The sequence below is a fragment of the Protopterus annectens genome, chromosome 4.part0, assembly GCF_019279795.1.
Source record: "Protopterus annectens isolate FY-2018-M chromosome 4.part0, PAN1.0, whole genome shotgun sequence".
Taxonomy (NCBI): Eukaryota; Metazoa; Chordata; order Ceratodontiformes; family Protopteridae; genus Protopterus; species Protopterus annectens.
The window spans coordinates 1216378472-1216397929 of NC_056733.1; the positions used below are offsets into that span (position 1 = coordinate 1216378472).

The window sequence follows — 19458 nt, forward strand, 5'->3', positions numbered from 1 at the left end:
GTACATTAGTGAGACAACAACAATTTGTCATCTTCTTATGAACAATGCAAAAATCTCAGAGAATTTCAAAAGAAAGAAAAAGAAATGCAAAGTAGGCATGCCTTAGCCTAGCTCTGCATTTCAAAGGTACAGATGCACAATATGCCTTGGCTTTGATCCCAGTTGGCTCTCCTGCTGTGCTCCGTAGATCAGGCAGCAAAAATATTTCATTTATTCAAGTGCCTATGGCTACTCATGCAGTAGGGTTCCACTTACAACTGTAAAACTGGAACAACTGAATGCAGAAAGATCAAAACTGAGAAGTCTGTTATGGCACAATGACAAAATGATGGATTAATACTCAAAAGTCTGTGTATGGATTTATTTTTGTTGCCCATACGCTTCTTCCTAATGTTGTTTTACAATGGGTTTAGAATATATATGTAGTAGAAGGTAGGGGGGGACACAGGCAACCCCCATCATATAGCCACAAGGTACAAGATAGTTTATTTTTCTGGACATTTATTCATGATTTCAGCTTTATTCCAATCCAAGCTTTTTGATTTGTATATTTTCTGTTTTGCTTTCTCTATTTTTTGGAACTTATGTTCATGTATATCATCTTCCTTCTCCTCAGAAGTTATCTGTTATGAATAGTAATATGACTGAGAAATTACCTAGGATTATAATGAATATTCTTTTATACAACTGGGGCAGAGTTGGATGCTGCTTAACCTTGGAGATGATTAGAGTTGTTGTTTGTCTTTCGGCTTTTTCCCGGTAAGGGGTCGCCACAGTGGGACTCCGGTCCGCTAATGATTAACAGTAGATTTTTACGAAACGCCGAGGTGCTAGCTCGATGCCCAACCTTCAACGAAGGCACGCCCATTTCGCACGCATGTCCTTCGAACGCTACCCAACCGCGGGGAGGACATGCAGACTCCACACAGAAGGCACTCCCAAGCCACGCCGAGAATCGAACGGGAGAACCTCTTGCTGTGAGGTAACAATGCTACCGCTGTACCACCGTGGTATATGGAGATGATTAGAGTAGTTGAATAAAAAGACTGTTGAAGCAAACTAGCCCAGCAGAAAACATAAGATACGAAACAATGATAAACAAAACAGAACTATTGTCACAGTCAAATCTGGTTAGTGTTGTAAGACTGAAAAGATTTGATTTAGAATTGTTTCTTAGAAGGCTTTTTTACTTATAGTATTTGTGATATACTGATGATATAATACAGTAAAATATTTCTACATAATGAATGAGTCACTAGAATAAAAATCATGATGTTTCCCATCCATGTGAAGCAGAGATCCTCCCTAACTCTATTCAACTGTAACCTGGACCAGAGGATGGAAAATTGGAAATTCACCCCAGGTGTAGCTGCATGGCTAGGCTTATAAAGGCTCCAGTGGTCATTACCCTGGTGAACACCTTTAAACCTAGGAATCTACACTCATTAGTTAAGCTGGTGATCCAGGTGTGACTTACTCTGTATATGCCAGAAGAGACACCGGAGAAGTAGGCTTAAGCCCACTGTTTGCTCATGAGAATAGTATAAGGCAGTGGCACTGAGATAGGAGGCCTTATTATCATTCAGCCTTATTATTTAAACTCAGCTGTCATGCCCAGAGATAAAAGTAGAGAAATACAGTACATAGCATACCTTATTTACTCTATTGCATGTGCATGAATCAGAGAAATGCAGTGCAAAGCTTACCTTATTTACTTTATTGCATGTGCATAAATCAGAGAAATGCAGTGCATAGCTTACCTTACTTACTTTATTGCATGCTCATAAATCAGAGAAATGTAGTGAATAGCTTACCTTATTTACTTTATTGCATGTGCATAAATCAGAGAAATGCAGTGCATAGCTTACCTTATTTACTTTATTGCATGTGCATAAATCAGAGAAATGCAGTACATAGTATACCTTATTTACTCTATTGCTTGTGCATGAATCAGAGAAATGCAGTGCATAGCTTACCTTATTTACTTTATTGCATGTGCATGAATCAGAGAAATGCAGTACATAGCTTACCTTATTTACTTTATTGCATGTGCATAAATCAGAGAAATGCAGTACATAGCATACCTTATTTACTCTATTGCATATGCATGAATCAGGGAGAGAGAAAAACAGTATTGATAGGATAAGGACATCCAATTGCATTCTCAATTTTTATCTCAGCTGACTGTGCCAAAAACTGTTTTCTCATAGAAACAAGAGCACATTCATTGCAGAGTGGTACTAGTGTGAATGTGAAGCATGCAGGAGAGAGGGAGTCAGAGATAACAGAAAACGATGTATGCATCCTCTTTACTAGATGAGATTCAAAACAATTACAGTCAAGACATGAGTTACAGTTGCAGAATATTTCAACCATCCTTACAGGAGCTTGAAGTTATTTGTCTGTTCTGTGTACTATTGCAAGATGTCTGTCAATCAAAACAAAAAAAAAAACAAGAATTAATTACAGCTATCTTAAGGCCTCTGGTTATGTTACCTAATAGAGGCTGATTGGAATGCTAGCTTTAATTTTTATCTTCTATTTTTAGGATAATCCATTTTAAATTAAAATGAAAACGGCATTCTTTTAAGATAATAAATAACTAAGTATCAGTGACTGTACTCCTTGATATGTTATGATATCGTTCAATAAAGATCTTTCACTAAGTATAATACAGAAAGGTGATGCGGCTCATCTAATTATGCATTTGTTTTCAGAATTAGCTAGCTTAGCAGTAGATGTATCACATTTATTGACACAGGTGTACGAGGAAAGGGTTTTCAACCAGAAATTGCTTGCCTGCAAGCCTAAAGCCTTCTCACTGCAGCACAAGTCCTGTGAGCCTGTGTGAGTGTGAGTTGCTGTGTGATGCTGACGCAGTTAGACAGAGACAAGCTGGATGGGCGGAGTTTCTTGTAATGCAGCATACAGCCTCAGCACCAGCAGTTCCATGCAGCAGTCAGCTGTGTGACTGGGAACAGAGAGAGAGAGAGAGAGACAGGCAAGCACACCAAGGTGGTGCTGACGCATTACTGCACTTCCAACTGACTACAGAAATCCAATAATCACATCCTCTCCTAATCCATCTGCCTGATCAACGTGTATGTGTTTCTCTGCTATTCTGTTTTTTTTTTTAATTCCAAGTGGCACCAGACTGTCAATAGCGGATAACTTGAATATTGGGTTTTGGTCTGCAATTCTGTAAAGGACCTCTTTACAAAAGCATCCTGCTGGACTTTTCAGTCTCTTAGAAACATGCTATTTTACTGACAGTTCTATCCAAGCACAAGTTCCTTTCTCTGAAAGGTGAGCAGAGATTTATTTCTGCAAGAGAACCATGGTGTGTTTAAAGCAGCTCTCCCTCCCTCTTTGCTGAGGCTTGTACTGGGGGATCATGGATACTTGTCTGTTTGCTTCTGATTTTCAAACTAACTCTGCTGTAAATGGAGGAAGATATTGATACCCGCAAAATAAACAACAGTTTCCTGCGTGATCACAGCTATGCAACCGAAGGTAATTGTGAATTTCATTGCATTTTTCATGGCATGTGCCTTATTCTGTATGTTAATACATTAATGGTATGCTCACAGCTTGAAACAGGAAGTGGTACCTTATAGTATGTGATTAATAAAGCAAATTGTGAAGCTTGCCCAAAAAAATTTCATTGAAGTAATTCAGTTCTTTACTGAACAAGATATGGACAATCACAGTGTTCTTGAAAACATATTCATAAGATGCAGTAAACTGTATACCCCCACCGAGTTCTCTGATGACAGGGTGATATAAGAGATTTAAGGGTTAGGCAGCAGGTGGATTACGCAAGGCCTAGGATAAGTAAATCTTTTCTAATGGCTTAAGGTCCCATCTATGAGGCAAATACTGATTTGATATGATAGCAGAACACTATGTCACCCACCTGCTGTTTCTGTACTTTAAATAGCTTGACATAAAAATGATTTAAAAACAGCCAGGGTTGTACTGAAAATAAACAATAGCAATAATATATTTTTTCAGTAGGAGGTAATAAGGTGCCTGATCTCAACTAGGGGTGTGAAACAAACTCTTTGCTAATCTACCAGAAAATTGTTAAACTGAAAACTGATCTGCTACCAGGTAATAGATAGCCTTTGAAAGCATTCTTGAACTTAGCAATGAGCTGTTTAAGATTGTTTTAAATGAGGACATTGGGCCCTAAATGCATTTTCACTGTTTTAGTGGAAAAAATTTGGAATACATGGCAGTGGTGTAATAACTGTTTTAGCATTCCATAAGGTAAACGTGACTGGTTCTGAGAGATTCTCTGAAGGGTTTAACATTAACTGAGTTGTTCTCAGCATGCCAGTGTCTGTATGCACTTACTGTCCTGTGCATAAATGAACAGTATCCCAGCAATTTAACTGTATTCATTAAAAAAAAGCTTATGTAAATCATATAGGAACATCAGCATCTTTCACTGCATGAAATGGACTCAGAAACATGGCAATTTTGATAAAAATGAAATGAAAAGAACATTAATTTAATAGCATAATCATACTGTATTTGAATGTTAATTAACTGGAATTCAGGAAAAACATAAATATAGTCCTCTGTCTGTGAGAACGGGTGATTACCGGTACATGTATAACACAAATGTGTTTTAATTAGCCATTCCCTACAAACATTTTGATTTTAGTTGTGATCTTATGTTTGAGATTTTATCTGTTGGTCATTTGGAAGCATTTCTTAGGAAATAAAATGTAAATGAATGGAAGCCAAAAAGTGCTGGATCTGTGTAACATAGGGAAGCTCATTCAGTTTAACTCAGGGGTGTGTTGTAATTATTTTCAGAGGTAATTCCAGCAGATGGTGTGAGCATGTTTCTTGAATTTCCCTACACTAATCATGATGCCTTTTTCTGATCTTAACAGTCAGTGTACAACAACTCATCTGCATAACATACAAATAAGAATCAGCATTTCACATTTTTAAAGTTTTCAGTTACAAGTGCGTACTGTTAAGTAAACGTTAATGTAATGCTGTATGACACAAATTTGCTCCAGATAGTTAAGCACCATTTTCTCTGGAGGTGTCCAGCCAAAGTGCTATGTCATTTGCGGTATACGTTTACTAAAATTTGTTCTGTCTAAAAGACACAGTATGAGTCATTATGCACCAGAAGTAGAAGAAAGACAAGAACAAAGCTGCTTCCCAAATGAAAACTGGTTCCCTGCCTTCAAAGGCACTAAAGTGCTGCCATTTATCCCAGGCTACAAGTTTAGTAAGAATTCCTTTGAATTTCTAATGAACTTGTGTCGGTGTGTGAGATGTCTTTGTTTGGGGGGGGGGGGGGGTTCTATTTGCTGAACCAAACACCAATAAAACTGAATGATTGCCATTTGGAATTTCATAAAAGTTATAGCTTGCCATTTTTCTGAACAACCTGAAATGTAAACTTAACAGATTGCCTTTGAAGAGATGAGTTTCTGCCTGTTTCCTTTGTATAATGCATGGCCTACTGATTCTGTACATGTAAGGACTGCAAGCTTTTTCCTCTTGTAAGGCATAATAATGAGGTATAATGACTTCTCACTGTCTCCATGTCAGACGTTATCTATATGCTACATGAGACTGTCTTAAATTGCCTTTGCTCAAGATGCAGTTCTTGTCTGTGCAGGCAAATCAAAGGAAAACCATACATAGCATACATTTGCAGGTTCATCTGTAATGATATACAGAGACAGTTAATGACAACTTTTGAATATTTTTGACTACGTTCCATATTTTTTTAATTTGTTTATCCCTTAAGCTCACTGGACACACTTGTCCCTTTCTAATGGTGACCCAAGGCGCACTGTGTGGTTAAATGACTTGTTCAGAGTCACTTAGTAGGCAAATGGAAATGGAAAGAATTAAACCCTGTACCTTTGATTGCAGGAAGCAGTTTCTTAACTATTCAAAGCCCTAATCATGTGCACTAGCTGCCAGAGCAGGCAAACTAATAACATATCTGATTAGATATGTTATATAAAATGGAACTGAACCAGCAATAATGCCCAAGAGGGCAGGTTATTTTCTGAAATACTGTAAAGCTTAGTGACATAATGAAGGTAAATGCCAGTGTGAGTAAAGGCATTATTGCTAATGAAAGGCCTGGCAATCCTCAAGAGTACTCACTCTGCAGAGAATGAAAATTTGTAAGCAGCCTTTAATTTAGATGCTTAATAAAATGCACTTAATATATTTTATTAATTTATTCTTCATTGCCATTGTTTATCCTTTTCTGAGTCATGATGAAGACAGACCCTGTCTCAGAAGCTAAGTTATGTAAGACTGAGAACCAGTCCTGGAAGGTATGCCGGTATCACACTGGACACAATCGCTCACATTCTGCCCATGCACTAACAGACAATTCAGAGATCATCCAACCCACCTATAAACAATCTTTGGATGTGAAAGGAAACCAGAGACCTGACCTACAACCCACATGAGCTCAGGGAGAACATGCAGGTTTTATTCAGAAGGCACCCCAGCTGGGAACTGAACAGAGAAACCACCATCTGTGAGGAGCATCACTAATCGCTGCACTACTTTGGCACCCTAACTCAGTTGTAATTTAGGTTAGTTTCAGATTAAATATTTTTTCTGTCCCTATTATATGCTTATTTTCTTGTTAGAAGCAGATAAAATAGTGGCAACACTGGATTTTCTAGGCTTTTTCTCACCATTAACATACACAATAAATGTCCAGTCATACCTATATGGAGTTAATACCCATCCAACCATGTGTCTCCAACCTAAATTAAATGAATGGGCCCATATTTCAATGTTGGCATCAAGGCACTGATCATTCTTGCAAGCACTGTGCATCCTAGTGTACGTGTGGTAAGCACTGCTCATCTCACTGTGATAGTTGTAGATAAAGTCCTACTGACTAATATATATATATATATATATATATATACATACACACATATATATAACAAGTATGCCATATATACTGATTATGACTTTTCCTGTTATTGTGTTGAAGCATGATGCTGTTTCTTTACAATTTTTTTCAATTATTTTGAAATCTATGGCAACCCCAGTGAATCTATCATAGTGTTGTTGTCATACTGATAATATTTGGCATAGACTACACCCAGATGACTCTTTCCGATGTGCCAGCTACTTGAAAGAGGATCTACAGTAAACAAGTTAGTTGTAAGAATTCTCCATATCATGTAGAAAAGTAGCACTGAGTGTTACCCAAGTGAGCCAGAGTCAGCAAGGGTGCCCATTCCCAGAGGAGCCAAAGGCCTGGGGTCTGACAAGTTTTCCTGTCTCACCTAAACTCAGGGGGGAAGTGGCTTTCTACTAAGGACTGAAGTAAGATTATAGTGTTGCAAAATGTGCATAGATGTCATTAGAAATTGAACAAGGGGTAGGAATAGTGAGTTGGGCATAACACATCAGCCCTTCATAGCTGTGCTGTCTCCCTGATCTCCTCTCCAGTTGTCTGCTGGACACTTAAACATAGGACATCCTACATGCAGGGTCTCACTCTGCGAGGGGTAAGCTGAACAAGTGCCAGGGATATCAGAGTGGACTGAGGAGGTCTTCAAGGACAAGGTCGATGTCAGAAAGCTGTGGGGGCAAGCCAAAAATAGAAAAAAAAGTAGCTCTATTTCTGCCCTAAGCCATCATTCATGCTAAAATTGTATCCTGAAGTGTTTAAAAATATAATATCTTAAACTGTAATGGATGCACCTGCTACAACAAAATTAGCTTAAGAATTAGCATTTTCCTCCTGGGAAGGGGAAGAGAAGGGAGAATGCTAACTGTAAGTAAAGAATTAGTATTTTACTGTAGCTGACACTGTTTCTCCTGCAACTTATAAAGCAGTTTCTCCAGCAACTTATATAAGCATTACATTCCCAGATGTAGCCATAATATGTAGAAAACAGCCTCCTACAAAATCCAAAGGCTTGCACTGTGTTTTCTACTGGAGGACTGTGACTGTCTCCCATGCAAGTAATGTCTGTCTTGCAGTCCACCAGGGTACATCATCAGAAACATTCTGCACTGCTTGGAATGAAACCTCTTATACAAAAGGAACAACAGCATATATTATATATTTTCCTTCCAAGAAAATATTCATAGTGAACTCCTTTGTCAGGACACTGTGCAGATAAAATAGTACTGTGTAAATTGGATGATATGTCTAGCTGTTATAGCGCTATGTTGTGTGGTATTCCTGACAGGTAGAGATGGGTGTTATGTTGCAAATACAGTTGAGGTGCTAGGTTCCCAAATATCCAATAGTTATAGCCAGATGCAATTCATAAAGATTTGTGTCACCTTGGCCATGAATGCAGTATAGGTTATTTTAATGTATTAAATTGGGGTAAATAGTGGTATTGTTTCTCCCACTTGCAAGAGGTTTGTATCGCCAATGGTGTGGGATAGGTACCAGGTGTAGTTATTGTGCAGCATTTCTACCTACGGTAGACTCCTGTTATATATATATATATATATGATTAATTTAAACAAATGCAAAACAAAGCCTGCATTAATGACATGCTGTTGTTGCTGAGCAATGCTTTGCTGCACACAGCATCACTGTCCATGAGGCATCAGCTAAATTCCTCAATCATTTAGTGATAGCCGTCCACAGATGGACTCCCACTTGTTTCAAATTCCAGGTTTGTAGTTGTGTTAGTCAATATCCTAGGGTGTTTGGACACATTTTTAAATGGCACAGAGCATCAGAATGTTTACCCTATATCAGATCAGTGCAAGTGTATAAAATGTTTATGAATACTACTGTTGGAGTCTTGTTCTCAAGTGAAGGTACAGGGGGACTAAAGACTCAGCAGCTTTTGGTCCCAGGTGTAGTATCACTTCAAGCACTAACTAATTCACAGGACAACATTCTAAATTTACACATCAGTCGATGCCCCTATTCTCACCTATTGATATAGTTTTCTTGAGTGACCAAAATGGTGAGATCATGGATACAAGTAGTGGAAATGCAGTTCTTTCAAAGAAAATTCAGTGTTTTAATACTAAGAAAGTCAAGACATTGCATTTTGTTTGTATATCAATCAAAATACTTTGCCTTTTTGGAAGCTCAACCCACACACACACACACACCCACACACACACACACACACACACACGCGCACACACACACACACACACACACACACACACACACACACACACACACACACACACACACACACACACACACACACACACGCGCGCACACACACACACACACACACACACACACACACACACACACACACAGGAACATAGCTGTTCAGGGCTTAAAATATTGCCACTTCAACACAGTATCAAAAGTCATTGTTTTCCCTGTCATTCTCTGTCATCCTAAATAAAATTATTTCTTCTGCTAGTAGGATTTGCATTCCATTAAAATATCCCTTTCTGTGCAAACAATGTATAGACTGGCAGCTTTGAATGCCTCTGGGTTTGCAAGATTGCCCTTTCCACACTGTATAGAAAGTCATAAGTTCCCCTGTCATTTTGTATCATCCTGCATAAAATTATGTTTCTTCTGCTAGGTAGATTTGCAGCCTGCAAAATATCTCTTTCTTTGCAGACGATATATATGCTAACACCTTTGAGTAACAATGGGTAACCTGTTAAAGTCACCTGTACTATTGATCTTGCAGCCAGTGCTATTGCTACTGGAATAGGGAATAGGACACTTCACATGTTAATGTAGCTCAGGCTTGTTGAAGCAATTCAATCTTGATAGGTATGGCTTTCTTCCCCATGATCAGCTTTTCCTCCTTTAAAAAGGTAAGCATATAAGAGTATTGCTATGTTTCCTTTCTATGAAATCTGACCTACACTGACAACCCAAGCTGCTGATCTAGAAAAAAATACCTCATCTCCTATTAATCATATAACCGACTATTTTCCTTCCCACAGCGAGTTCTGAGAAAAGAGTACTCGAGGCATTTATAGATGCTGACTGTTCAGTTATTTTTCTCTATAATTACATTGGTAACACTGGCCTAACAGTTAACTGATGAAAATTATCATTTTTGGGAATGAGAAATACAAGTCTGTTCCTCTCCATTTGCCCTCACTCTACTCTGGATCACTCTGCTCCCTTAACCTACCCCTAATTCCCACCCACCCCATCTACTCTACATTTATTTTATCCATATCCACTGATCTAAACATACTTAACAAATCAACTTCAATCCTGTGCAGCACACTTCTTTTCAGCTAACACTTATGCTATCCAACCAGCTTCACTAATTAACACTAACATTTCTCCTCCCTACTACAGACTCCATCTTGTCATTGTAGAAGTATCTACTACAGTGCATTCCAAGCTTACTTCCACCTACAACTTACCATATTTGTTTATCTTTTATTGTCTCTCTTTTCCTACTATTGCCCTTCACAAAATTAACTTGTTTGCATTACCTTCACTGCCACTACTATGCTACTTTACATCCTATCAATCACCACTTCCAACCAATTTTTGTTTCTACCACAAGCACACACAATCCACAACAAAACTGCACTCCCTATCATCACATCATATTTCCACACCTCTGTCACTACACAAACACTGACCTTTTTAAAATTAAATACCTGAATTGCAAATCCATTCCTCAAAAATTCAGCATAACAAATAAGCATAAATTCAAATGGCTATACTTATACCATCATTTCTTAAAACCACAAACCTCAGTCAGCTCACCACAGGTATCGAATTTTCTCCCTCACCACACTTAATAAACCCTGGAAAGAATGACACTCTAGTAAAACACAAAGTAGCTGACAGAATTTTAAACAGCACAGAAATCATGCTAAAATCAAATTAAACAAGAGGAGTAATCTTATTACGGCAGTCTTCAGCATAAATATCAGAAGAATCCCAAACTGTTCTGGGCCACTGTAAATAATATACTCCACCATGGTCACATTACCACACATCTGCCAAACACAAACAGTACTACTGGTAGTATTTCTACTCAGTTTAATGACCACTTTGTTGAAATACTACATTCCTTACTCAAATAAAATGCTATTCCCTTCACCCTACCAATTTGTATTACAAGCAGTTCTCCTTCTTTCATGTTTGAACCTGTTCAAATGGCTACCATTAAAAGATAGCTTTAAATCCAGAAACCCACCATCTTAGCCAATGAGAATCTACCAGGTGAATAAAGTAAAATGTCAGCAGATGTCCTTGCTTACCTTATTTCCACACTGATAAACTGGTCAATGACAGAGAACTATGCCCCTCACTCTGAAAAATAAAAACACATTTATTACTCCCCCACACAAAGGTGGAAATTCCACTGAAGTCTCCAACTACAGACCTATAACAATCCTATAACTACAATTAAGGCTCTTTAAAATTGCATTCGTTTTCAGCTCTTCAACTGCCTTAGCATCAATAAACAGCTTGGAACAAACTCTACCTTCCTCAGTTTCACTAACAACACAAACTTTCACAGAAATACAGGTAAGCTTTTCTCTTCTCTGTTTTAGACCTATGAAATGCCTTTTGATACACTTTCTCATTAACAATTACTAACCAAACTCTTCTTTAGGACTTGATTAGTCACCTTTCATATGGTTTCAGAGCTATTAATAAAATAGGCAACAAGCTGTAAAATGGCAAAACAAATATTCAACTTTTCTCCCCATCTCTGTTCTTGTTCCTCAAAGATCTGTCCTAGAACCATTACTGTTTAAAATCTTTATAAATAATCTCCACAGTGGAACCAAGAATGCCAACATTGAGGAATACACAGATGACTTTATGCTTATCTGCTGAGTTCCTAACATACTGTACCCTCAGCAGGTCACTCAGGACTCCTTCTCATCTACTGAGTCATGGTTACACATATCCAACTTAATCCTAATTGTAAAGAAAAACAAAGTTAATGTTATTCTTACCAAAACAGTACCAAAGCCAAAAACAAAACATTTAGCATTACATCAAAAGAGAATACTACAATCAAAATAGTACTGCAAACTTAATTGTCGGGTGTTACTATAGATGAACACCTAAAATTTGAACATCATATTCATCAAGCTATTAAAAACGCACCAAAAACTTGATCCAGTTTATCAAGCTAGTCCATATCTCTCAGAATCTGCTAGGAAAACCATAGCTTCATGCGATTTTCTACCATCACCTCTTTCTGCAGCTCCTATTCTTGCTAACCTATACTCTGCATATATGAAGAAACTGGATGCATCTTATAACAAGATAGCCAAATTCTCAACTAACTTTCCATCAAGGGCACACCACTTTGTTGCCCTTAAAAAAAATTACATTGCATTGAGCTTCCACGATATCTCCTACACTCCACTCATTACTGTGTACAACCCAAATTATAAACTGGAAACTCGTCCTTTAAACAACATTCTCCATCACTACTTACCTACAAAGGAATTGATCTCAGGAACTAAATGTCTCCTAATGTCTGGTAAATGTAAAACCATGGACTGTATATTCTTAGAAGCATTCTCTTTTCTACTGGCACATAGCCAACATGTGAATTTCCGTCCCCTATCTCTGTATATATCATAGGGGTGATGCTATTTGATTCTTTTCTTCATGTCTATATGTATGTTTTTGGAAATTGTTTGTATTTCCCAAACCCCCTTTATATAAATTAAAAATTGTACCCGTATGCTATGTCTCTAAAATTTTCTGTTTTAATATGTAACAAGCAGCTTTTCTTTCAGCTGTGTCACTGGCACAACCGTTATCACACTCACCTTTGGTACCGAAAGTAGTGGGTTTAATTCCCACATGAGGTAGATCGAATGCTGACACTGCAGTGTAGCATAAAGGGAGTGTGCTACACTCCTGAGTGTGCCGTCCTTCAGATAAGATGAAATCGAGCCCCCATCTGTTTGAGTTGGTGGCAGCTCAAGTGGATATAAAAGATCCCATGGCACCTATTGAGGGGTCCGTAATTTATTAACACACACACACACTCACACAAACCCGCATGCATATTTACATATTTATGTAATCATTTGAAGTAATTTTCATTTTCATATTTTACAGATCAAAACTTGCCATTCATATACTTTTATATCAACCCCCACTCATTTTTCAATAAGCATAATCTAATTTTCTTTAATATTATTGACAACATCCAGTTTCCATTAAATATGATTTCATTAATTCTTTCAATCCGTTACCCAAACTACACAAATACTTTCTTATTTAAATCTCCTTTCAAATTTTTATGTTTTCTTAATATCCATATTCAATTATATCCATATTTATATCCTCATTATTTCTGAAAATGTTTCCGGTTGTTTCTTCTTTTCCACAATATAAACATATTCCTTCATTTTTATTTTTATAAGGCATATTTTCCTTTACGGGTAACATATTATGTTTACACCATTTCTTTCTTTCTTTAATTGCTTTAATCTATACTTCTGGAATATTTTCCCATGGATTAATAGAATAATATTTCCTCATAATATTATTGTACTATACATGCAGATGATCGCAAATTATGAGAAGCATCAACTGGTGGGGGATTCTGTGCTGCTCCTAATTTTCAGTCGTCTGCAAACCTCATCAGCCAAGGCCCTTGACATGGCCTTGACTTCAGAGAAGTAGATGCCACAAAGGAGCGGTCCCACAACAGACCACTGAGGGACTCCACTGGTTACTGGCATCTTTCTAGAGGTGGATTTCCCAGTTCTAACTTGCTGGGTCCTTTCTGTGAGCCAACTGCCAATCCATCAGATGACATAATGCTTTATACCTAACCTCTTGAGTTTTTAACAATGCCTGATTGGGGTATTGCATAAAATGCCTTGACCAGGTCAAAGTAGGCAGTGTGAACCATTTTCCCTTGTCTGTTGCTTTGTTGACCATCTCAAGTAAGTCCATCAGGTTCAGTAGGCATGATTTGACTTTGAAAAAACCAAGTTAGGTTGAGACCAGTGTCTGGAAGCTTCCTGTGTCATTATTGACCATTTCCATGGTAATTATTTCCATGGCTTTGCATATAAGACTAGTGAAACTATAAACAGCATACAATTTTCTACTCACCCACTGCAGGGACATTTAACATAAGACTTCAAATGTAGACTTTCATGATACCTGACAGGAAAGGCACCTGGAAGTACACCCCTTTAGTCTTGGATTGAAAATTCAATATGAGTCACTCCCCATGTTGCTGGTTAACAGACTCAGCTGGGAATCTGACTTGCAATTCATGCAGTCTTTTGGATACTGGTAAGAAGGAATGACATCTCCTGCTTGGAAGACTTTCATGCCATGTCATATGCTTTTTACATGTTTTGTGTTCATTTGTAGTTAACAGCAGACACATAAAAAGACATTATATGGCCTCTTTTTTTCTGGCTGCACTCCCATTGTGACTGTCAAGCATTTTTCAAAGTCACTGAATTGTCTTATCTATTTTTTCAGCAGGTGTGAGTGACCTGTGAATCACTCATTTCACCATGGAAAATAGTTGAGCACATCCAGAGGAAGACTGTCAGCCAAGATAGGAATCAGCATGTTACTTGCAGCTCTGTGTTCCTCCATACATACCTATAGATATCAAAAGGATGTGTATGCAATAGGCCAATGTAAGTTGTATCACCAACTTTTGATACCCCTCAAAGTCCCTTCTTCCTGACAACAAGAATCTCCATGGGTTTGACAGTCTTCCACTGTGAATCTAACATGGACTGGGCACCTGGTACATGCATGCCCAAAACCTCCTCAATTGGCCAGGGCAAACAAGCATAACCTCAGCTTTCCACTATCAACTCCCACAATGTCTTGGCCACCAATGGAACGTGGATCACCTGGATCATATTAAGATCTTCACTTATGTATTCCACAGAGCTATAAGTTGCATCTTTTTCTAATCAATAAACAGTTTTGTATGCTGGAATTCATGTTGACATTTGTAGTAGTTGCTGCTTATTTATTTAAAGTAGCAATTTCTATGTGATAACTTCTGTATGTCTAGAGCTTCCCTTATATTCTATTCATCCATAAAATCCATTCTTATTGTCATGTTTCATCCCTACTGTACCTCCTTTATAGTGATATAGTTTTAATGCACATAACCTCACTAATATTTACATTTCTTAGTTTTTATTAATGGCACAACTATTATTCTATGATCAGTTTGAGGAGCCCTGTGCTAGAAGGGGTACCCTTTGATATGCCATAAAATTCTGATCTCAGAGTTGGTATATATGAGACACAGGGGTATGGGGATACTGGAGGAAAGCCTGTCCTGACACAGCAGTATCTTGGACCACCCCCCTTATTCCAAGGTACAGCAACCTCAGAGATAATATACATGAGATGGGCTGGTATGGGGATGCAGGAGGCAAAGCCTCTCCTGAGGCAGCAGTATCTTGGAACATTCCCCATATTCCAAAGTACAGCAACCTCAGAGTTAGTATACATGAGATGCAGTGGTATGGGGATGCAGGAGGCAAAGCCTCTCCACAGGCAGCCATATATTGGAGTATTCCCCTTCTGCATAGTACAGCAACTTCAGAATTACTATATATGAGATGCAGGGGGCCAACCTCTCTGCAAAAGTGCTTTAAATGTATAACAGATAGTTTTGGAATTCTTTGTTGAAATTATAGTTTTTGAGGTGGTGTTGTTCACTGTATTGTGGATCATATTTTGACAAGAGGCCAGGATAAAGGTATAGTACTCAAATCTATAGGTGCAAAGGTAACTGATGCCTCCATGTTGGTAATCCAGTCTATTAATAATTCATTCTCTATTTGTTTATGTATGCAATACTATACAATATAGGGAAAGAGTTTAATTTGTTGGTATATGCTCTGTGGTGCTATTATATAAAATGTTAATGTGACTGACTCCATTTCCTCATATTTACACAGTGTCAAGGTATCACATCAACATTAGTCAGTGTGACAAAATCACTTAGAGCCACTATTTACAACTCTGAGTGGCTATGTGGTCGTATTCATATTAAATTGGGAGAGGAGAAACAGATGCCTCTGGTATTTTAGAGTAAAGCCCAAGCTCATTTTTTTTAAGCTGTGATTACTGATATCTGTTTTCTGGATTTTGTTTGCTTAATGTGTTGATTTGTTTGTATTTTATTATTTTGCCTTTCTTGAACTAGTTTTATTTGTTTTTTGTCTCTCTCTCTTCTTCTACATACGTGTGTGTGTGTGTGTGTGTGTGTGTGTGTGTGTGTGTGTGTGTGTGTGTGTGTGTGTGTTTCTGATATCTGCTAAGTGAGGTTTGTCATTTGTAGTTTCTGATATTGTAATGTTTTTTTTCTGTTTCTTGGTTGGTATTTTGCATGTAGTAGCTTGTCCTCCCTTAAATACTGTGATCAGTTTGCCACCTAACACTAGCCCTTACTGTGGAGTCTCTATTCTTCTAAAGTTTCTGATCTAGAAATTATACTACAAACCTTTAAATGATGCCTCTGTGTGTTTTAAAAAAAAGATTGTTCACAGGGAAATAAGTGTCCAGCTGCTCCAAACATATTTAAATTGCAGATTATGTACAAAAATATTACTGAATGCTGTACTACTACCTTCTCAAAAATATGTTTCCAAGGTAGTCCAGTGTCATACATCAAGCTATATCTACATTTAACCTATCACTTAGCTGAAGAGGAGGGTAAATGTGAATATTTTCCATATTTGCTGTGCCATCACTGCAAGCTACAAAAAACAGAATTTTAAAAAGTATATATACTATGTTTTCTAGTTTGACTTTTTATTCCCCTTCTGTTAAGACTTTTAATTTTAAGAAAGCCAGAATTTTTCAAAATGCTTGCTGCTGTTTCCTCTTCCCTGTTGACTAGATGCAGTTAGTTGAATGTGTCTACCTTCACACGTTCTCCTCCTAAGAATATGGACTTCAGTGCATAGCCACAGTGTCAGGCTCCGTCCTCATATTCTTCTATTTGGTTGTCACTGTTCTTTTCAGATTTGTAGAGATATTTGTTTCACTTCAATTCCTTATGAAACTCCTTTTAGCAACTAAGGCTTAGATAATAATCTGAATCATATATACAAAGTAACCAACACTAATACATAAGAAAAGGGTCTTCAGATCTTACTGAAAGCAACTAGAGAGGACTTCTCATCTCACTCCTGTGTTCTTTCATATGAATATAATAATTAAGCAGAAAAATATAGTGGCAATTAAGTAATGCAGTATTTTGTATAATTTAATTTAAAATATCCCTGCTATATTTCCTTTAGAAATCTATTAAATGCAGTGGTCTTATTTTTAAACATCGTTATTAAATATCGCTTAAGACATAGGCTAACATACATTTACAGAAAACAAAGACAAAACATTTTTCCATTTGCATATATTATACATCACATATTGTTTATTTGTAACTCTCATCAGTCCAATATTACAAAAAAACTGCTGAATTCCCTTAAACCTCACTCTTCCTCCTCCTGAACATTATTCTGCATGTATTGTTCCCACAATTTCCTTTTATTTCTATGTAATTTGCTCCTTCCCTTTTGTAAAGATCCCTCTAACACTTCTTTTATCTCTATTACTTTTCCCTCTCCAGTTATTTGCTGCTAATACCATGGTTCCTTTGCCAGTCTTCTCCAGTAAATTTCAGCTCACTCTTGCCTATTTTCTGTATGCCTACTTTCAGTCATCGCTATTAGCAAAATCTCCTTTCTCCATTCCCATGTTGTCGTGCTTCTTAGAACACATCCTGCTACCTTATGAATATAATATTCAGTATGGTTGTTACTGTTATCCCTAAAGCTCTGCATTCAAAAACACAGTATTTCATGACCTCCCCCCTGCTTCATCATCATCCCTTTACATTTTGAATTATAACCTTCTTCTTGTGTTATGTATGTGAGCTTTAACTGTGTATCCATAAAATATCCCCTCAAATCAGGTAATCCTATACCACTTTGTTCTATTGGAAGGATCAATTTATCCCACTTAACTCTTGCCCTCTTCCCCTCCCAGATACATTCCTTCAACTCTTTATTAATTATTTTGTATATGAATTGTATATGAAACTAAAGGAGCTAAAGCATTTTCACTGCTTGTATTGTACTATCCGTAACTATAAACAAGAGATTCCAGTTTCTCAGCCATAGTATTATGTATTTGTTTAGTCTCTTCCTACATATCATTAACTGCCGTAGCAGGACGCTTCTTAACCCATACTCATAAATACTTCCTCTTTTCTATGGCTATTGCTGAATGAACTTGTGTGTGGGTACATAATTTATGGCTATAGCCTTTGTTTTATCTTTATTAATTTTATATTCCAAAAAGACTTGAAACTGTCTCAGAATGTTCACTAAGTATGAATAGAATACAATGTAGTTGTTACCCCAGTGTAGTTGTTACCCCAGAGATTCTAAATGCACAGTGTATGTATATATTCGTAGGGTCTACTGTAGTTGGTTGAAATTCTAAATTGCTGAAACCGACATGGTCAAGACCACATCATCGACAATTTAGTTTGTTGACCATTTCGACTGAGATCATTGTATAACAGAGATCATGGATTGTGCCCTTTTTCCCACTTTAGTATGATCTCAGAGTTGGTATATTTAATTATCGGGGGTTCAGGGTACAGTATTGTTTTGTTTTGTTTGCAGGTATTGCGTGTTTTGGTCAAGTTGATCGGCGAACTAAATTGACAATCATGCTGTCTCAACTATGTCAGTTTCAACAATTTAGTACATTGACCAACTGAACTAGATCTTCATTATTTTATATGTCTATACCTGCACAACACATCTGAAATACAGTTTATGTCAGTGTTTAAAGTATTATGCAACCATTTGTGATGAGCATGCTTTAAATGAAGGACATTATTTAATTTAGTTTAGTTTGGGATTATCTGCAAGTGCAACAATTTTAATTTAAAATGCATAGGAGAGAGAACTAATTTTCCATTTTTTAAGACAAAAAGTTCTGGTAAATCTTGAATTTGGACTGCCAAGTACTGAAAAAAGGATAGCATTTCAAATAAACTATTTACTCGTTATAACTTCTAATGTTCAGAAATCGTACTTAAAATAATGGGTTAATCCTTTAATTCTTCAGTGTCTTTCCATGAAAATGGAATTACATTTTAAGAACCACAAATAAGTGTCCCAGTGCATGAATAATGCATAACAAAATGAATAATATGAAATTCTGCCTATAAGGCTGCAATCTATAACAGCTATTAAGAAGAGTGTAATTTGGTTTTGTCATTTAAATGATTCGGTGGGGAAACTGTAAGTACATTTTTTTAAAATGTGCTCCCTTGTTAGTGAAGGAGAGAAAACAGCAGGTGGCAGGGCTGATTTTGTGTGTGTGTGTGTGTGTGTGTGTGTGTGTGTGTGTGTGTGTGTGTGTGTGTGTGTGTGTGTGTGTGTGTGTGTGTACTTGGTTAGTAGCTGGCGTTGGGTGCTTATATTCTGAAAGTTAGAAGTTATTTT

General features: G+C 37.3%; 1 protein-coding gene across 1 annotated transcript in view; it reads left to right on the forward strand.

Moving 5' to 3' along the window:
- The first annotated feature begins 2945 nt into the window (after positions 1-2945).
- LOC122799825 (serine/threonine-protein phosphatase 2A 55 kDa regulatory subunit B beta isoform) overlaps positions 2946-19458 on the forward strand; it is a 699704-nt gene continuing 683191 nt past the window's right edge. The window contains exon 1 of the mRNA XM_044069144.1: positions 2946-3513. Coding sequence (XP_043925079.1) covers positions 3444-3513 — 70 coding nt within the window. The 5' untranslated portion in view covers positions 2946-3443. The remainder of the gene's footprint in view (positions 3514-19458) is intronic.